General features: G+C 43.3%; 2 protein-coding genes across 8 annotated transcripts in view; one reads left to right on the top strand and one right to left on the bottom strand.

The window, feature by feature from the left end:
- LOC140453184 (endonuclease/exonuclease/phosphatase family domain-containing protein 1-like) overlaps positions 1-8,674 on the top strand; it is a 60,955-nt gene extending 52,281 nt beyond the window's left edge. Inside the window, exons 6-8 of the mRNA XM_072547680.1 lie at positions 1,814-1,934; positions 3,734-3,928; positions 6,251-8,674. Coding sequence (XP_072403781.1) covers positions 1,814-1,934; positions 3,734-3,928; positions 6,251-6,396 — 462 coding nt within the window. The 3' untranslated portion in view covers positions 6,397-8,674. The remainder of the gene's footprint in view (positions 1-1,813; positions 1,935-3,733; positions 3,929-6,250) is intronic.
- Positions 8,675-8,707: 33 nt separating this feature from the next.
- LOC140453182 (microtubule-associated tyrosine carboxypeptidase 1-like) overlaps positions 8,708-14,999 on the bottom strand; it is a 44,306-nt gene continuing 38,014 nt past the window's right edge. For all 7 annotated transcript variants that reach the window (XM_072547676.1, XM_072547679.1, XM_072547675.1 and 4 more), the window contains 2 exons: positions 12,586-12,683; positions 8,708-12,023 (listed from right to left, as the gene is read on the bottom strand). In XM_072547676.1, the coding sequence (XP_072403777.1) occupies positions 11,859-12,023; positions 12,586-12,683 (263 nt within the window). In that variant the 3' untranslated portion in view covers positions 8,708-11,858. The remainder of the gene's footprint in view (positions 12,024-12,585; positions 12,684-14,999) is intronic.

Genomic DNA, 14,999 nt, shown 5'->3' with positions numbered 1-14,999 from the left:
TTTCCATACTCTGTGTCACATCTGCTCCCTATGTCTATGTGCTTTCAACAATGAATAGACATTGCCTATTTCTCTTTACCTTGAATAAAGACCTTGAAAGTGTGATAAACCAGATATTAACAGGCTGCCTGGTGATAAACTCATCTGAGCATTCAATGAATATAATTAGCTTAAACTTTGTTATCTTCAATATACACAGTTACTGCCTTGCAATCATACCCTGCCATCTATCTCCAGAAAAGTGTTCAATGTCATGTAGTGTCTATTCAATCAAATTGCAAGAAAGTGCATTTATCTCACTTCCAGCCAATCAAAGTGTACACTTGACCAAGATGAGGGGCAAACCGTGGCGGCCAAAAATGCATTGTGTTCTGCCAAATTCCCATCATAACTTCAAGAGAAACTCTGTCAGAAAATTGGCTACACTGTTACTCTGTTTGCTCCTGACCATAACATGGTGGCTCAGCGGTTAGCACTATTAGCTCACAGCGCCAGGGAGCCAGGATTGATTCTAGCCTCGGGCGACTGTCTGTGTGAAGTTTGCGCGTTCTCCCTGTGTCTGTGTGGGTTTCCTCCAGGTGCTGCGGTTTCCTCCAGATGCTCCAGTTTCCTCCCACAGTCCAGAGATGTGCAGTTTAGGTGGATTGGCTATGCTAAATTGCCCATAGTGTGCAGACTAGGTGGATTCGCCATGGAAAGTGCAAGGTTGCAGGGATAGAGTACTATACAGGGATGGGACTGGGTGGGTTGTCCTTTGGATGGGCCATGTGGAGTTGATGGGCCAAATGGCCTGCTTTCCACACTGTAGGGATTGTATGATTTCCCACCTCCATTCGGGTTATTGGCCCTCCCATATATGAGACACACACACACACACACACACACACACAAAAGGTTGAAGGCTTTGAGTTATAAGGAGAGGCTGTTTTCCCTGGAGGGTCAGAGGCTGAGGGGTGACCTTATACAGGTTTATCAAATCATGAGGGGAATGGATAGGGTGAATAGCCAAGGTCTTTTCCCCAGGATAGGGAAATCCAAAACTAGAGGGCATAGGGTTAAGGTGCGAGGAGAAAGATTTAAAAGGGACCTGAGGGGCTACTTTTTCATGCAGAGGGTGGTGCATGTATGGAATGGACTGCCAGAGGAAGTGTTGGAGGCTGCTGCAACTACAATATTTAAAGTGCATCTGGATGGGTATATGAATAGGAAGGGTTTAGAGGGATATGGGTCATATGCTGGCAAATGGGATGAGATTAATTTAGGACATCTGGTCAGCATGGATGAGTTGGACCGAAGGGTCTGTTTTTATGCTGTACATCTCTATGACTCTGGTATGCCAAGAAAGATGAAACAACTACCCACATAAGGCTCATGGGTGAGCATTGTGCCTCATAAGTGATCTGGATCTCAAAAGCGTGTGAGAATTTCTTCCTGGATCAGAACTTCTCTTGTAGGGCCAATCTGGTTTTGGAAAGGGTAGGTGAGTTCCTGGCCACATAATCGCTGCTCTACCGTGGGCAAGCTAGTGAGTGAATGTTTGTGGGCTAGGGGCAGGTCGTCTCCAAACAATCCTGCCAAAGTGAGCACTGTGCCAACCTGTCAGCCCCCCTTCCCCCATGATACGAAGGTGCCCTGCCACTGACCCTTATCTGCACAGTCTTCAATAGGCCAACCTGTCGGGACAATTGTGTGGGATTGATGGGTCCTTGCTACTATCTTAAGGGTAAAGCTGCATCATGGGTTTGCCAAAGTTATGGATCTGGAAGTTTGACCAGCTTTTTTGCTGACTTTGTCCCACGTCTGACTCGCGCAGGTAGGAATGCTCCCGCTCAACATCATCAATGTTCATCTTCAGTCCAAATCAGACCCTGGAGTCGGGGCAGGCACGCCACAAAACACCCTGCCAGTGGACATGCTCCGAGCGCATCTTGCAGGTATTTCCATTAATTTCATTTGACTTAATTTGATTTATTATTGTCACAAGAAAAGGTTTGTTTCAAGTGCAGTACAGGCAGATCTGACCGTACCAAGTGCATGAGGGCAATAAGAACAGAGTAAGGAGTACAATGTTACTGCTGCAGAGAAGGCACACAAAGAGCGAGATAGAGTTTAAAATTTGAGAGGTCCATTCACGAGTCTAATTGCAGTGGTGAAGAAGCTGTTCTTGAATCTGTTGGTAGGTGCGTTTAAGCTTGTATATCTGCTGTCGGTCAGAAGAGGTTGGCAGAGAGTATAACTGGGGTGCGAGGAGCCTTTGATTGCTTTCTCAAGGCAGTGGGAAGTATAGATGGAGTCAGTGGATGGGAGTTTGGCTTGGGGTTGCAAGAAAAGGCGTGTTGAGATGATTTTAAAGAAAGAAATGTAGAAATGGGAGGAGTAGGCTGTTGAACCTGTTTTACCTTTGGTATGGGAAAGCACAGCCGGTCAGACAGCATCCGAGGAGCACGAGAATCGACCTTTCAAGCATGAGCTCTTCATTAGGAATGGGGGTGGCTCAAGGGGGCTGAGAGATAAATGGGAGGAGGGTGGGGCTGGGTGGAAGGTAGTTGAAAATGTGATAGGTAGATGAAATTGGGAGGGAAGGTGATAAGTTAGAGAGGAGGGTGGAACAGATAGGTGGGAAGGAAGAAGGACAGGTAGGTCAGGTCAAGAGGGCAGTGCCGAGTTGGAAGGTTGGATTTGGAATAGGTTGGGGCGGGGGGAGGGGAAATGAGGAAACTGGTTAAATTCACATTGATCCCGTACGGTTGGAGGGTTCCAAGGTGGAAGATGAGGCATTCGTCAGGTGGTAAGGGTTTGGCGGTGGAGGAGGCTCAGGACCTACATGTCCTTGGTGGAGTGGAAGGGTGAGTTAGAGTGTTCAGCCATAGGGCAGTGGGGTTATTTCGTGCATGTGTCCTGGAGATGTCTGTTGGGGAATGGCTATCAATAGTCTGTCAATACTCTTAGGAGGTATAGATCATAGAATCTCTACAGCAGGCCATTCAACCCGTCGAGTCCACACCGACCCTCTGAAGAGCGGTGCACCCAGACCCGACTAACCCTGCATTTCCCCTGGCTAATCCACCTGGCATTCATATCCTTGTATGGCAATTTAGCATGGCCACTCCACCTGACTGGCACATCTTTGAACTGTGGGAAGAAACTGGAGCCTCAGAGGAAACCCACGCAGACATGGGGAGAATGTGCAAATTGCACACAAACAGTCACCCAAGGGTGGAATTGAACCCAGGTCCCTGGCGATGTGAGACAATAGTGCTAAACGCTGAGCCACCATGCCACCCAGTTGTGAATGCATTAGCTGCTTAGGAGGCTGTCAACCCTTAGCATTTGCTGAATCTGGGAAACTAACCTTGATTTCCCTGCTCCAGGGGCGATCAGATGGCATACCTTTTTTATAAAGTTCACAAGTTAAGACAATTGATAACCAGTGAGGAGGAAATATGGGCAGAATTTCATTATTAACCAGTAAGTTCTGGAATAGGGGAAGCAGATCCACCAGCAACTCGTAAAAAGGAACCTGGAGAAATAATTGAAAGGGGAATGTGTTCAGACTGGAGTAGTGAGTGATGGCAACTATTGGACAGCTCTTTCAATGAGCATAGTCAAATGGGCTGAATGGCCTCATTTGGCACTTTAGGATGCTACAAGAGATTTAAACAGAGGAAAAAAGAAATTAAGTTCTGACTGATTTAAGTTGCTGAGCTGAAGGAAATTCTTTTGCTCTTTCCAGAACAGAAGCAGCTCATCATTATGGGGCATTTTGGTTTGCAACCCGATGCAATTGAGTTCAATATACTGAGAGAGAACCACTTTCAACACTGCGTTCCCTGTGACGTAAACACCAACATCAGCAGCAAGGACAAGGATAGTGACTTCACCCAGGGCAACATCTGGTGGAACCAAGAAGTTGCAAATGCTTACACAGGTAAGACAAATATTGTTACCCCACCCCTTCCTGTTAAGAAGCAAATCATTATCATTCACCAGATAGTCTCCTCTGAAAACAATTGAATCACATTCAACAGCAAATGAAGAACATGCATTGAGTCACTTCATTCTGCGAATAAATAATTTTGAGAATAACTTAGTTCCAAAACTCCAGTCATTTTCCTTGTCTCATCCCTGCTTGACATGCAAAAATAACTTGATGGACTGGCTGCTCCCAAGCATAATGTGACAGCTTACCCCTTCTCTGAATGAGAAGGAGCAGGTTTTGAACCCTGCTTCAGATAGTCTAGGCAAGGGGAGACCAGAGGCCAGATGTTGAACCCCGGCTTGGGAATTGGAATGGGTGCTAGTAATGGCTCTCAATCATGCACAATGGTGCTTTAGGAATGTGCACTGTAATGTTCAGTTCTCCAAACAAAAGGCTGGAATTGAGCTTGTATTCTGACTGTAAAGATGCGAGCTGCTGCTGTGAACATGGAAGTATTGAGGGATCGGACATCATTTTTGTTTTTACTTTTTAAAACAGCCACAGCTACATTGACTGTGGCACAAAGGGACAGTGGGAAGGTAATGCCCTAGTGGTATTATTAGTGGACTGTTAATGCAGAGACCCAGATAATGTTCTGAGGACCCAGGTTTGAATCCTGCCAAGTCAGATGGTGGAATTTCAATTCTGTTTTTTAAAATAATCTAGAATTGAGAATCTAATGATGACCCCCCCCATGAATCCATTGTCGATTGTCAGAAAAACCCATCTGGTTCACTAATGTCCTTTAGGGAAGGAAACTGCCGTCTTTACTTGGTCTGGCCTACATGTGACTCCAGATGCATAATCCAATGCAGTTGACTCTTAACAATTAGGAATGGGTAAATAAATGCTGGCGTAGCCAGTGATGTCCTCATCCTGTGATTAAGTTTGTTTTAAATGTGTTGGCAACAATTATGGGTCCCTGCTGGAGGGGAGGAGATCTCTTGTGCCTTCTCCCTCATTTTCTGCCCTGAGCACCTATGTGCAGGCTCACCAACACAGTGTGCTTTCGCTGCCAACTGGAAATGCAAGGCAGTTCAGAAACAGGGCCTTTAACAGACCCCTGAAATTACAGTCCTAAACAGGCTGCCTCCTACTTCTTGTCTTGGAGACCAAGTGGCACACCCAATTGCTTTTGGCCCCTTTATAAAGCCAGCCCTAGCTCAGAGAGCATGCATTCAGTCGGAGGTTGATGTCTTACAGATGTGGATTCTCTTTGTCATCCTGTTGTCCTTGCCAACACTATTCCATCAGAACTCCCCCTTCAGCCTGAGCACTGAAACCCCTGGCATTTTTAAAAATTTCATTCATGAGATGTGGGCATCACTAGCTGGCCTGGCATCTATTGCCCATTTCCTAATTGTCAACCATGTTGCCATGGGTCTGGAGTCACATGTAAGCCAGATCAAGTGAAGACAACAGATTGCCTTCCCTGGAGGACATTAGTGAACTGGACGAAACTTTTATGACAATGGTTATATGGTCGCCATTAGGCTAGCTTTTTAATTCCTGTACTGATATAGATCCTTCGGTTCAACCAGCCCATGCTGACCATATCCCAAACTAAACTAGTTCCACATGCCTGCCGTTGACCCATATTCCTCCAAACATCTCTTCTTCATGTACTGTACTTATCAAAATGACATTTGAACCTTGTAGCTGTCCCCACATTCACCACTTCCTCTGGAAGTTCGTTCCACACATGAACCATTGTGTAAAAGATTTCGCCTTTTGTCTTCTTGAAGTCTTTCCCCTCTCACCTAATGCCCCTGAGTCTTTGTTTTCAAATTGAATTCCAATTTCACCATTTGCCATAGTGGAATTCAGACCCATGTCCTCAGAGTACTAGCCTGGAGTTCTGATTACTACCTAGTGACATTAGTCCTGTTGATGGTCATATAGTGATAGTCATGCTATCAGCTGTTATAAAGATGGTTACAGGCTTGGAAAGAACATTCACATAACATATTGTCAGACTGTTAATCAGTCTACAAATCCTTCTGCTATTTCACATTATTCCCAAGCAAAGAGTACAACAACAGCTGTTCCTCCATTTGGGTCCAGAAAGTTCAGCCGATGATTTTAATATCCTATGTGCTTCAATGCACAAAGGCCGAGACTGTTGTTAAGCCAAGCAATCTTCACGAGAGCTTGTTAAATGGGGAAAAAAAATCTCTTGTTGCGAACTTGTCCGTGAAAGTCTGAGATTTTTCTTAAATGTTGTCTCAGCCTAGCAGAAACCCGTGTCTCATTTCTTTCTGCCTTTCCCAGGGAGATGGGGTGTGATTCGGCAGGGCCTCAACAGCCCCTGGATTCCAGACGGTTGGAAATGGGGAGGAGTCGTTTCCCAGCATTGCCCAGTTTGGATGGAGATCTTCACTGGTGAGAAACAAACTGTGAAAATTGATTTACACTGAAACAGCTGTCAAGAGTGATGGAGAGAATGGGCTAGCAGGACGACTTCAAACAGTTAGTTGTTTGGTTTCCAATCCAACAAGATAATTCAGCCATGATGCAGGCTGTTTCACTGACCGGATAGAATTCAGATACCAGCAGACAATCTTGGTTTCCTGTAAATCTCTATCACTATGCAGACTACAGGGTGCTCTGAGTTGTCCCTTGACATGGAAAATATTGATTTTGACAACTGTATGGTCGTCTGGTTAAAATCTTTTTAGACAGTGTCTGAAACTTCTCAGAAGACCCTCAAGTTGGATCCGAGTTGGATTTTAATTATTGTCTTTGGACTTCTGGGTAGCAGAGTGATCCAACACTGTCTTAGAAAGCCTTCAATACCAATCGATTTGAAAACGGAGAGGAATCTCAATACTGGCTCTTCTTATCTTGGAGATCATCATAACGACTGACCTTAATGGACGTCAGTAGATTTTCAGATTCTGGCCTGCATTCCACAGGATGCACCTTCCAGGTTAGTTTAATTCTGTTGTCCATTCCTTTTTTGGGGGAAAATGCCAACAATTGCTCATCAAAACTGGAGCCAGCATTATAGCTCAGAGTATATCCAGTGATATGGCCGCTCTCCGTGTTTCCCGCAAGTGATGTTGAACACCACCCTCCAGGAGTCATTGATATGCCTGAAAAGTTCATTCTGTTTTTCTGCAGCCTGACTTGCTGTACATTTCCCCATTTTCTGTTTTTTTTTTAAATAGATTTCTAGCATTTACTTTTTGTGTTTGACACAATCTTCAGGGTTCTCTTCCTCTCTCCTCAATATAAAGCCCAAATATAATTCTTTGTATAAATGGAAGGGTTTTTTCCCATAGACATTGGCAGCTCTCTCATTCCAGCATCAAATGGTCATTCTCTATCTGTGAGCCTGACTATGAAGAATGAATGGGATTTTGGAGCCATAAAGGTGTTAGTATACCTTCACGGCTTGTTTCTCAGCAGAGACTGCTAGAAAATGAAGAAAATCAGGAAACTTAATCTAGTAAAACAACTTTTTCACAAATCTTTTAAAACAATGCAATGAGTATTCCACTTTCCCACAGATAATAGGACTAAACTCTTACTCTGTTAAACCACAAACTGACTTAATGTAACTTGTTTGCACCTGATGCACTTTTGTTCAGTCATTCAAAGCTATGCACTTTATGTTTACAATTATGTTTGTTGTTTAACAGTTTGCTTCACTTTTAGTGACTGTTGTCATTTCTTTTGCCTGTGTTAGAATTAATATCACCACAAGGTTTAATGGCAGGGGGCTTCCTAAATTATTGTGTTCTGATCATTCTTTATTTCCACTTTTATTTAGATGATTGTTTGTTATTCTTGTGTGTAATCAACTGAATCACTGAGCTCTTTCTTACTGATCTTGCTCTTCCCCCAATTTTCATGGGATCCCTACTGTGTGGAAGCAGGCCATTCATCCAACTGAGTCCACACCAACCCTCCGAAGACCCACCTCTCTACCCTGTAGCCCTCCATATCCTGTGGCTAATCCACCTAGTCTGCACATCCCTGGACACCATGGATAATTTAGCATGGCCGATCCACCCAAACTTGCACATCTTCAAACTGTGGAAGGAAGCCCACACAGCCACGGGGAGCATGTGCAGTCTCCACACAGACAGTCGCCTGAGGCTGGAATTGAACCCAAGTCCCTGGCACTATGAGGCAGCGGTATTAACCGCTGAGCCACCATGCTGCCCAAGTTCTTCAACCGTCTTAGGAACAAGTTGCACAAGTTGGGTAGAAGAGCACTGCTGAAAAATCACAGCAGTAACCAGGACTTTTACTCCTTGAAAATGGGAATTTAAAATATTTTTAAATGGGTATTCTATTTTCTGTTCTGTCTTTTGCACTCATCTGGTGTCGATGTGAAACACAACCAGGAGTAACATAGAACATGAGTAAACCAAGCCCCGTCTCCCCCTCGCACAGGTCTTAACTGTTACTGCTGAGTAATACCCGCTTATTTCTGCAGTGTAGTATTTCTCACAGCTATCTTTGCAGCCCTCCTGAGAACAGACTAACAGTTTACAGACAATGCAGTACCATTTACTCATGCTTGGTAACGGAGTGGGTACTAATTGATTTTAATGGAAGGAAACCTTCAGCCTATTTACCTGGGCAGCATTCGGATCCACGTCATGGATGTGAAAGAGCAGTCCGCTATTTCACTGAAGTCGAGTGCCAGAAATTTCATACAATTTGTGTAATGTACAATTTGAAAACGTATAATAAATATCTTGTTATATTATAAAGTTATGTCACTGGAACTCTCGATCATTTCAAGTTTATTGTACACAACACGATACAGAACTCCAGACATGATGTATAAAAGCTTCAGTCATTTCCACTGGTTTTCAATGTTGTAGGGAAAAGTTAGCTTCAAAACTTGGAGAATATTCCTCCATTCTGACATTAAGTTTTGCTCTCCCATTGTATTCAGTATCTGTGCTGCCAGGAAATGAAGGAAGCATGACCTGTGAACCCAGGGTAACAAATTCCGGTTGAATGTACTGCTGGGTGTTCCATCACAAAGGTGATTTCCCAACTCCAGCCGCCCTGCCTAATTAAACAGCCTTACCCAAATTTTCCATTACCTCTATAATCACCTAGTACATGAAATTGATCAAAAGGAAATCAAAAGGAAATGAAAAGAAAATAATACAGTGAGTCTTTTAATGACAGTGAGTTTCTCCTGGAGTATCCTCCATCTTTAATTCCTGGACGCTGTCAGACTTTAACCTCCCTATTCATGAGGTTTCCAAACGAGTCATAGAATATTGGCATGTTATCCAACATCCATTATAAGCAAGGGCAGTATTTGGACCAGAGAGAGAATGTACACTCTGGCACAACCAGCTGATTGGGTGCCGGTCAGTCTGGACAGGCTCAATCCTCTGATCTGGATCTGGTCTGTGTCAGGGAGCTCAGGGCTCATGTTTAGGAAAGAGCCCCAGTACATAACATATGTAAAGGGGAGTTTGCATCATTTCTTTACAAATGCTTTCAGCATCAGTGACTTGCCACCTTTCTAGTTCTGACCTCAACCCTCATATATCCAGAGATGTATAATCAAAGGTAGGCCACAAAAAATACACTTTTTTTTTAAAGAAACAGCTGTTTTTACCCCTAGATGCTTCTCCACTTTCTGATATGGTAGTCATCATTACAAGGCTACTAAAAATATTTTGGGGTTTCACTGTCTTCAACCAACCTTCAGAAGTCCAACTGTGATCCTAGCCTGCCCCTGCCCTAGTTTTAGACTTTCCAAATAAATCACAAAACAATATGGCACGGAGACCATTCAACCCATTGTGCCCAATCTGGTGAGCTACTCAATAAATCTCACTCCCTTGCTCTTTCTCCATAGTTCCAGACGCATTCCCTGAAAGAATTCATACAATTAGCATTTGAATGGTATTATTAAATCTACTCCCATCCTCAGTGATATCTAGATCGCAACAACTTTGACGGTCATCTTGCCTTCGGTCCTTTTGCAAAATGTTCTCTGATTCTCTCCTTACTTTGTCCCAACAAAACCCCTTCATTATTTTGAACACCTCTTATCAGACCTCCACTTAACCATCTTTGCTCAATGGAGACAACCCCACCAGCTTCACTAACTGAGTCAGATGAGGTACCATTCTTGTAAAGCCATTCTTCTTCATTTCTAAGTGATTAGTATCCTTCCTAAAGTGTGGTGCAGGGAATTGAAACTAGTATTCTGAGACCTAACCAGTATTTGATCAGGCACACACGTATAAATTTGTGGGGTGAATTTGCATTTGCAGATTCGTATTTGCAGATACATTCTATTTTGTTTAAAAAGCACACAATCTGCAGACAGTCAATCAATGTAGCATTTCATAAACTTCTACTTTGGAAATAAAACCAGTCTGACTCCAGGTTAAGACACAGACAGACTCCAAAATGGACCTCTATGCCTAAAATACATTGACCAGAAGTGTCACCTCCTTTATATTGATAACACCTTAAGTAATCTCGGGGCAGTGACTTGAAAAAAATTTTGGGATCTGCATATTAATCAATCAAAACCTTCACCTCCATTCTAACTGATTAAAGATTTAAAAGCCACCTTAGGTGTGTTCAATTTATTTGCACGATTGTATAACCCTTTGATCTTTTCCTTATAAATTCTGTGTCTAAGGTCTTCCTCTCTCACTAACATCTGATAAAGGAGTCGTGCTCTGAAAGCTGGTGTTGTCAAATCTGTTGGACTATAACCTGGTGTTATGTGATTTTTGACCTTGATCAGGGTCAGTATAACATCCTTGCTTTTGCACTCTATTAATAAAGCCAAGGATCCCACAAGCTTTTTAACTGTCTTCCCAACTGTTACACATTGAACATTTGAATTAGGAGTGGGGACTGTCTGGCCTCTCTAGCCTGCTCCTCCATTCAATAAGATCATGACTGATCTGATTTGGCCTCAATTCTTCTTTCCTGCTCCCTCCTGATATTGTTTGACTCCCTTATTAACCAGCTTATCCTGTGACCTTCAGAAATTCATGTGCAGATATCCCTAAGTCTCTGTGACATCTAAAATGGCAATACTTGGATAATAATGCCTTTTGCCACTTTTTACAGCTGAAGCTGTTACTTCACACTTCTCTGGGTTAAACTGCATCTTCCAATTGTTTGCCTGTTTCATCGTGGTATCTCTGTCCTGCTAATATTCACCACATAACTTGTGACATTTTCTGCTGAGTCATTTCCAGCATTTTTTTTTCTGTCTTTATTTTTAAAATTTCATTTGAGCCTAAAGTTTTCATCAAGACACAGATGCAGATACTGGCTCAAAGATACAACGGCTCTGACAGAAGACTGGCTTGTTCCAGAGGGGCTGGAATGAATTTGATAGGACAAGTGGTTTCTTTCTGTTTGTAATGACTCTGTAATTTAACCAACATCATGACTTTACTCTGCCTGAGCAAAGCCTTATCACAACCACAGATAGAATGCACATGGACAATATTGGAAGAAAAATCTGTATTTTTTTCAACCCCCTCGCCCCCCCAGCCCCAAACCAACCTTTCTAGCTTAAAATATTTTTTTTTTTAAAAGCAGCACCTTTGCAAACAATAAATACAAGTTTAAATAGGAAATGCATGGCAAACAAAGGACAGAGGGTGAAGCTGCAGCTCCAGGCTTTAGCTTCCAATAGAAACAGTTCCACAATTTTTCATACAAATGTCCACCGATGCTCAAATGCATCGCCAAAAAAATTTAAGGCCACTGTGCCTTTGGGTTCATAGTGTGTGTATGTGTGTGTGTGAGTGTGTGTGTGCGCACTACAATAAAGCAGCGCGTTGAAAAGCAGACTGGATGGAAAGCCCGTTGAGAGGCTCCATCCTCCATCCCCATACACTTCCGTCACCAGTGCCATCTACTTGGGAATAAGCCGCAGCAACTCTTCGTCTGTCAGTCCATTGACCGCAGTGATGTGGTGTAGCTGATCCAGGTAGCGGGCCTGATCCCTCATGAAGTGCGGGATGCGCGTGTTTTGGAGGATCGCACATTTCTTCAGATGCTCCACGTCTTCGAAGGAGACCTGGTTAACATTATTGAGCACTATTATTAAACAGAGAGACTGACAAGTGGATAGTAAGATCACTGGCACCGATATCATGTGTCAATGTAATGCAATGCCCCCAGTGCTTCCCAGAGGAGTCATCAGAAAATAATCTGGCGCCACATACTGGGAGAGGAGAGAAGCAAAGAGGTTTCAGGAGAGAATTCAAGGGCTGTTTATCCCAGCCTTAGATATTTAACAATGGAGAATCCACAACCCTACTTTTGTAGAAAATTTGAAAGATTCACAACCTTTTCAGGTAAAAATAAATCGTCGTCTCAGATCTCAGATGATAGACCTCTTATCCTGAAACTGTGTTCTAGATTCCCCAGACAATGGAAACAACCTGTTAGTACGTACCCCGTCAAATGCCTGTAGCATTAAGGTACCTTTCAATTAAATCACCTCTCAGTCTTCCGGACTGCAGGGAATAAAGGCCCAATTTATTTGGCCTCTTACCATCGGCCAACCATTCATCCCATGAACGAAACTATGCTCTACCACTTCTCTCCTCAGAAATGAAAGGTTAAATGACGATTACCTTGCCCAGTGCTGCCAGCATCTTGAAATCAATGGTCTTTCTGTATCGAAGCAGGAGCAACACACCATCCAAGTACACCTGGTCTTTACTGAAACAACCTGCAAGGAAACAGCAGTCAGGCACAGCCAAGAGCACATGGAGAACAGTAATCACTGACTGTGTTCCCTCCCAGCCCCCAAATCACCTGAAGGAATTATTGACACGACTCCCTATTCAATGTGAAGGCTAATTTTGGGTGACCGCTAAGTTAATTAGCATTAATGCATTCAATTAACAATTAGGTAAGATTTATTTGGGCTGCAGTATATGAGTCATACAGCATGGAAACCTTTGGTCCAACTATGTTCCCAAACTAAACTAATCTCACTTGCCTACTCCTGGCCTATAATGCCTCCAAACCTTTCCTATTCCTGAACTTATCCAAATGTCATTTAAACATTGTCAGTGTACTTGCATCCACCACTATCTCTGGCAGTTCATTCCACACATGAACCACTCTCCGTTAAAAAAAAGTTACCCCTCATGCCTTTCTTCATTCACTTTAAAAATATGCCCCCTCGTCTTGAATTTCCCCACCTCAGGGGAAAAGACCCTTGTTATTCACCTTATCCATGCCATGTCATGACTGCAGCAAAGCTAGGCAAGAGCAGATAACTTTGCACCGATGATTTTAAACTCTCTTCGTCACTGGGTTCCCCTTTGAACAGACAGCAGCATGATATTAATGCCACGTTTCTTTATTAGTTATCCAGAGGCCAAGACCTAATGCTCTGAGGTCATGGGTTCAAATCTTGCCTTTGCTGTTATATCTCAGCTAGTTGCAAGCGCCCCCAGTAAAAGTGAGATGTATTAACTGAATTTAAGGCATGTTACTTGATGGTATATTGGAAACTAATTCTTAGACTTGACACAAGAACCATGACAATGTTTAGAGTTCAAATTCAATTAATAAATTTGATTTCATAAAACTTCACATTAATCACTACTTGTTGAAAAAATCCATGTTCACTAATGTCCAAATTTATCCTCTTTACTTGGTATGGTCTAAATCACTCCAGATCCATAGTAATGTGGTTGACTCTTAACTACTGTGTACTAGTAAGCATTAATTTGAGGGCAGTTAAGATGTCCACCATCTATAAGGCACAAGTCAGGAGTGTGATGGAATACTCTTCCCTTGCCTAGATAGGTGCAGCCCCAACAACACTCAAGAAGCTTGACACCATCCAGGACAAAGCAGCCTGCTTGATTGGCACAACATCCACAAGTATCCACTGCCCCCATCACCAACGCTCAGTAGCAGCAGTGTGGACCATCTACAAGAGGCACTGCAGAAATTCACCAAAGATCCTCAGACAGAACCTTCCAAATGCACAACCACTTCCATCTAGAAGGACAAGGGCAGGAGATACATGGGAACACCAACCCCCGCAAGTTTCCCTTCCAGCTACTCACCATCCTGACTTGGATATATATCGACATTCCTTTACTTTTGCTGGGTCAAAATCCTAGACTTCCCTCCCTAATTGCATTGTGGGTCAACCTACAGCATGTGTACTGCAGTGGCTCACCACTACCTTCTCATAAGCAACTAGGGATAGGCAATAAATGCTGGCCCAACCACCGACACGACACCTATGTCCCACACAAACAAATAAAGAAAAAAAATTAGGGACAGGCAAGGAATATTGGCCTTGCCAGTGTCTCACATGTCCCATGAAAGTATTCTGAAACTAGAATGGTTCTCATTGACGGAGATTGATTGGCTGACAGCTCTCAGCAGACAGGAACTCCATCAGCATCCTTAGTCATGGGGGAATCTCCAATAGTGGCCACTTAGGTGCCTGAAAAGCACTTGATTCTGTCAAATCCACTGGTGGGAGTATAGCTGGGGAACCGCTGCCTGGGCAAAGTGTCACTGAGTCACGGTATTTTTTGAGGGGAGTCTGAGATCCAAGGGACTTAACAGAATCTAGTGTTTTTCAGGCATTTAAGTGGCCACCATTGGGTGGTCTATGTTCAGGTCCTTGTTTTCCACTGGACAGCTGTAGCTATAATGTTGTTCAAATCTTCAAGGGATTTAGTAGGGATTTTCCAGAGTATAATTTTTCCTATTAGATCTTGGGAATTTTGCTTCCTTCTTTGCAAGTCCCTGAAGATTTATGGTGCACTGTGAGGTGAGGGATGGGTGGAACTAAATGTTTAATCACATGCATTTCATTGTGGGGTAACCTCACGGGCCCAGCTGGTCTTTTCCTATCCTTTAATTTTATACATTGCTGTAGGTCATGGCCCTGAGACATCTAAAGCTTTAAAAGTCTACAGTACAGAGAAAAACCCTTCAGTCCATCGAGTGTGCAGCTTAGAGTCACAGAGTCACACAGCAGAAAAACAGACCCTTTGGGCTAACCAGT

The sequence above is a fragment of the Chiloscyllium punctatum genome, chromosome 26, assembly GCF_047496795.1.
Source record: "Chiloscyllium punctatum isolate Juve2018m chromosome 26, sChiPun1.3, whole genome shotgun sequence".
Classification (NCBI taxonomy): Eukaryota; Metazoa; Chordata; class Chondrichthyes; order Orectolobiformes; family Hemiscylliidae; genus Chiloscyllium; species Chiloscyllium punctatum.
Note: the sequence above shows the minus strand (reverse complement) of the source record. Positions and strands in the feature narration are given on the sequence as shown.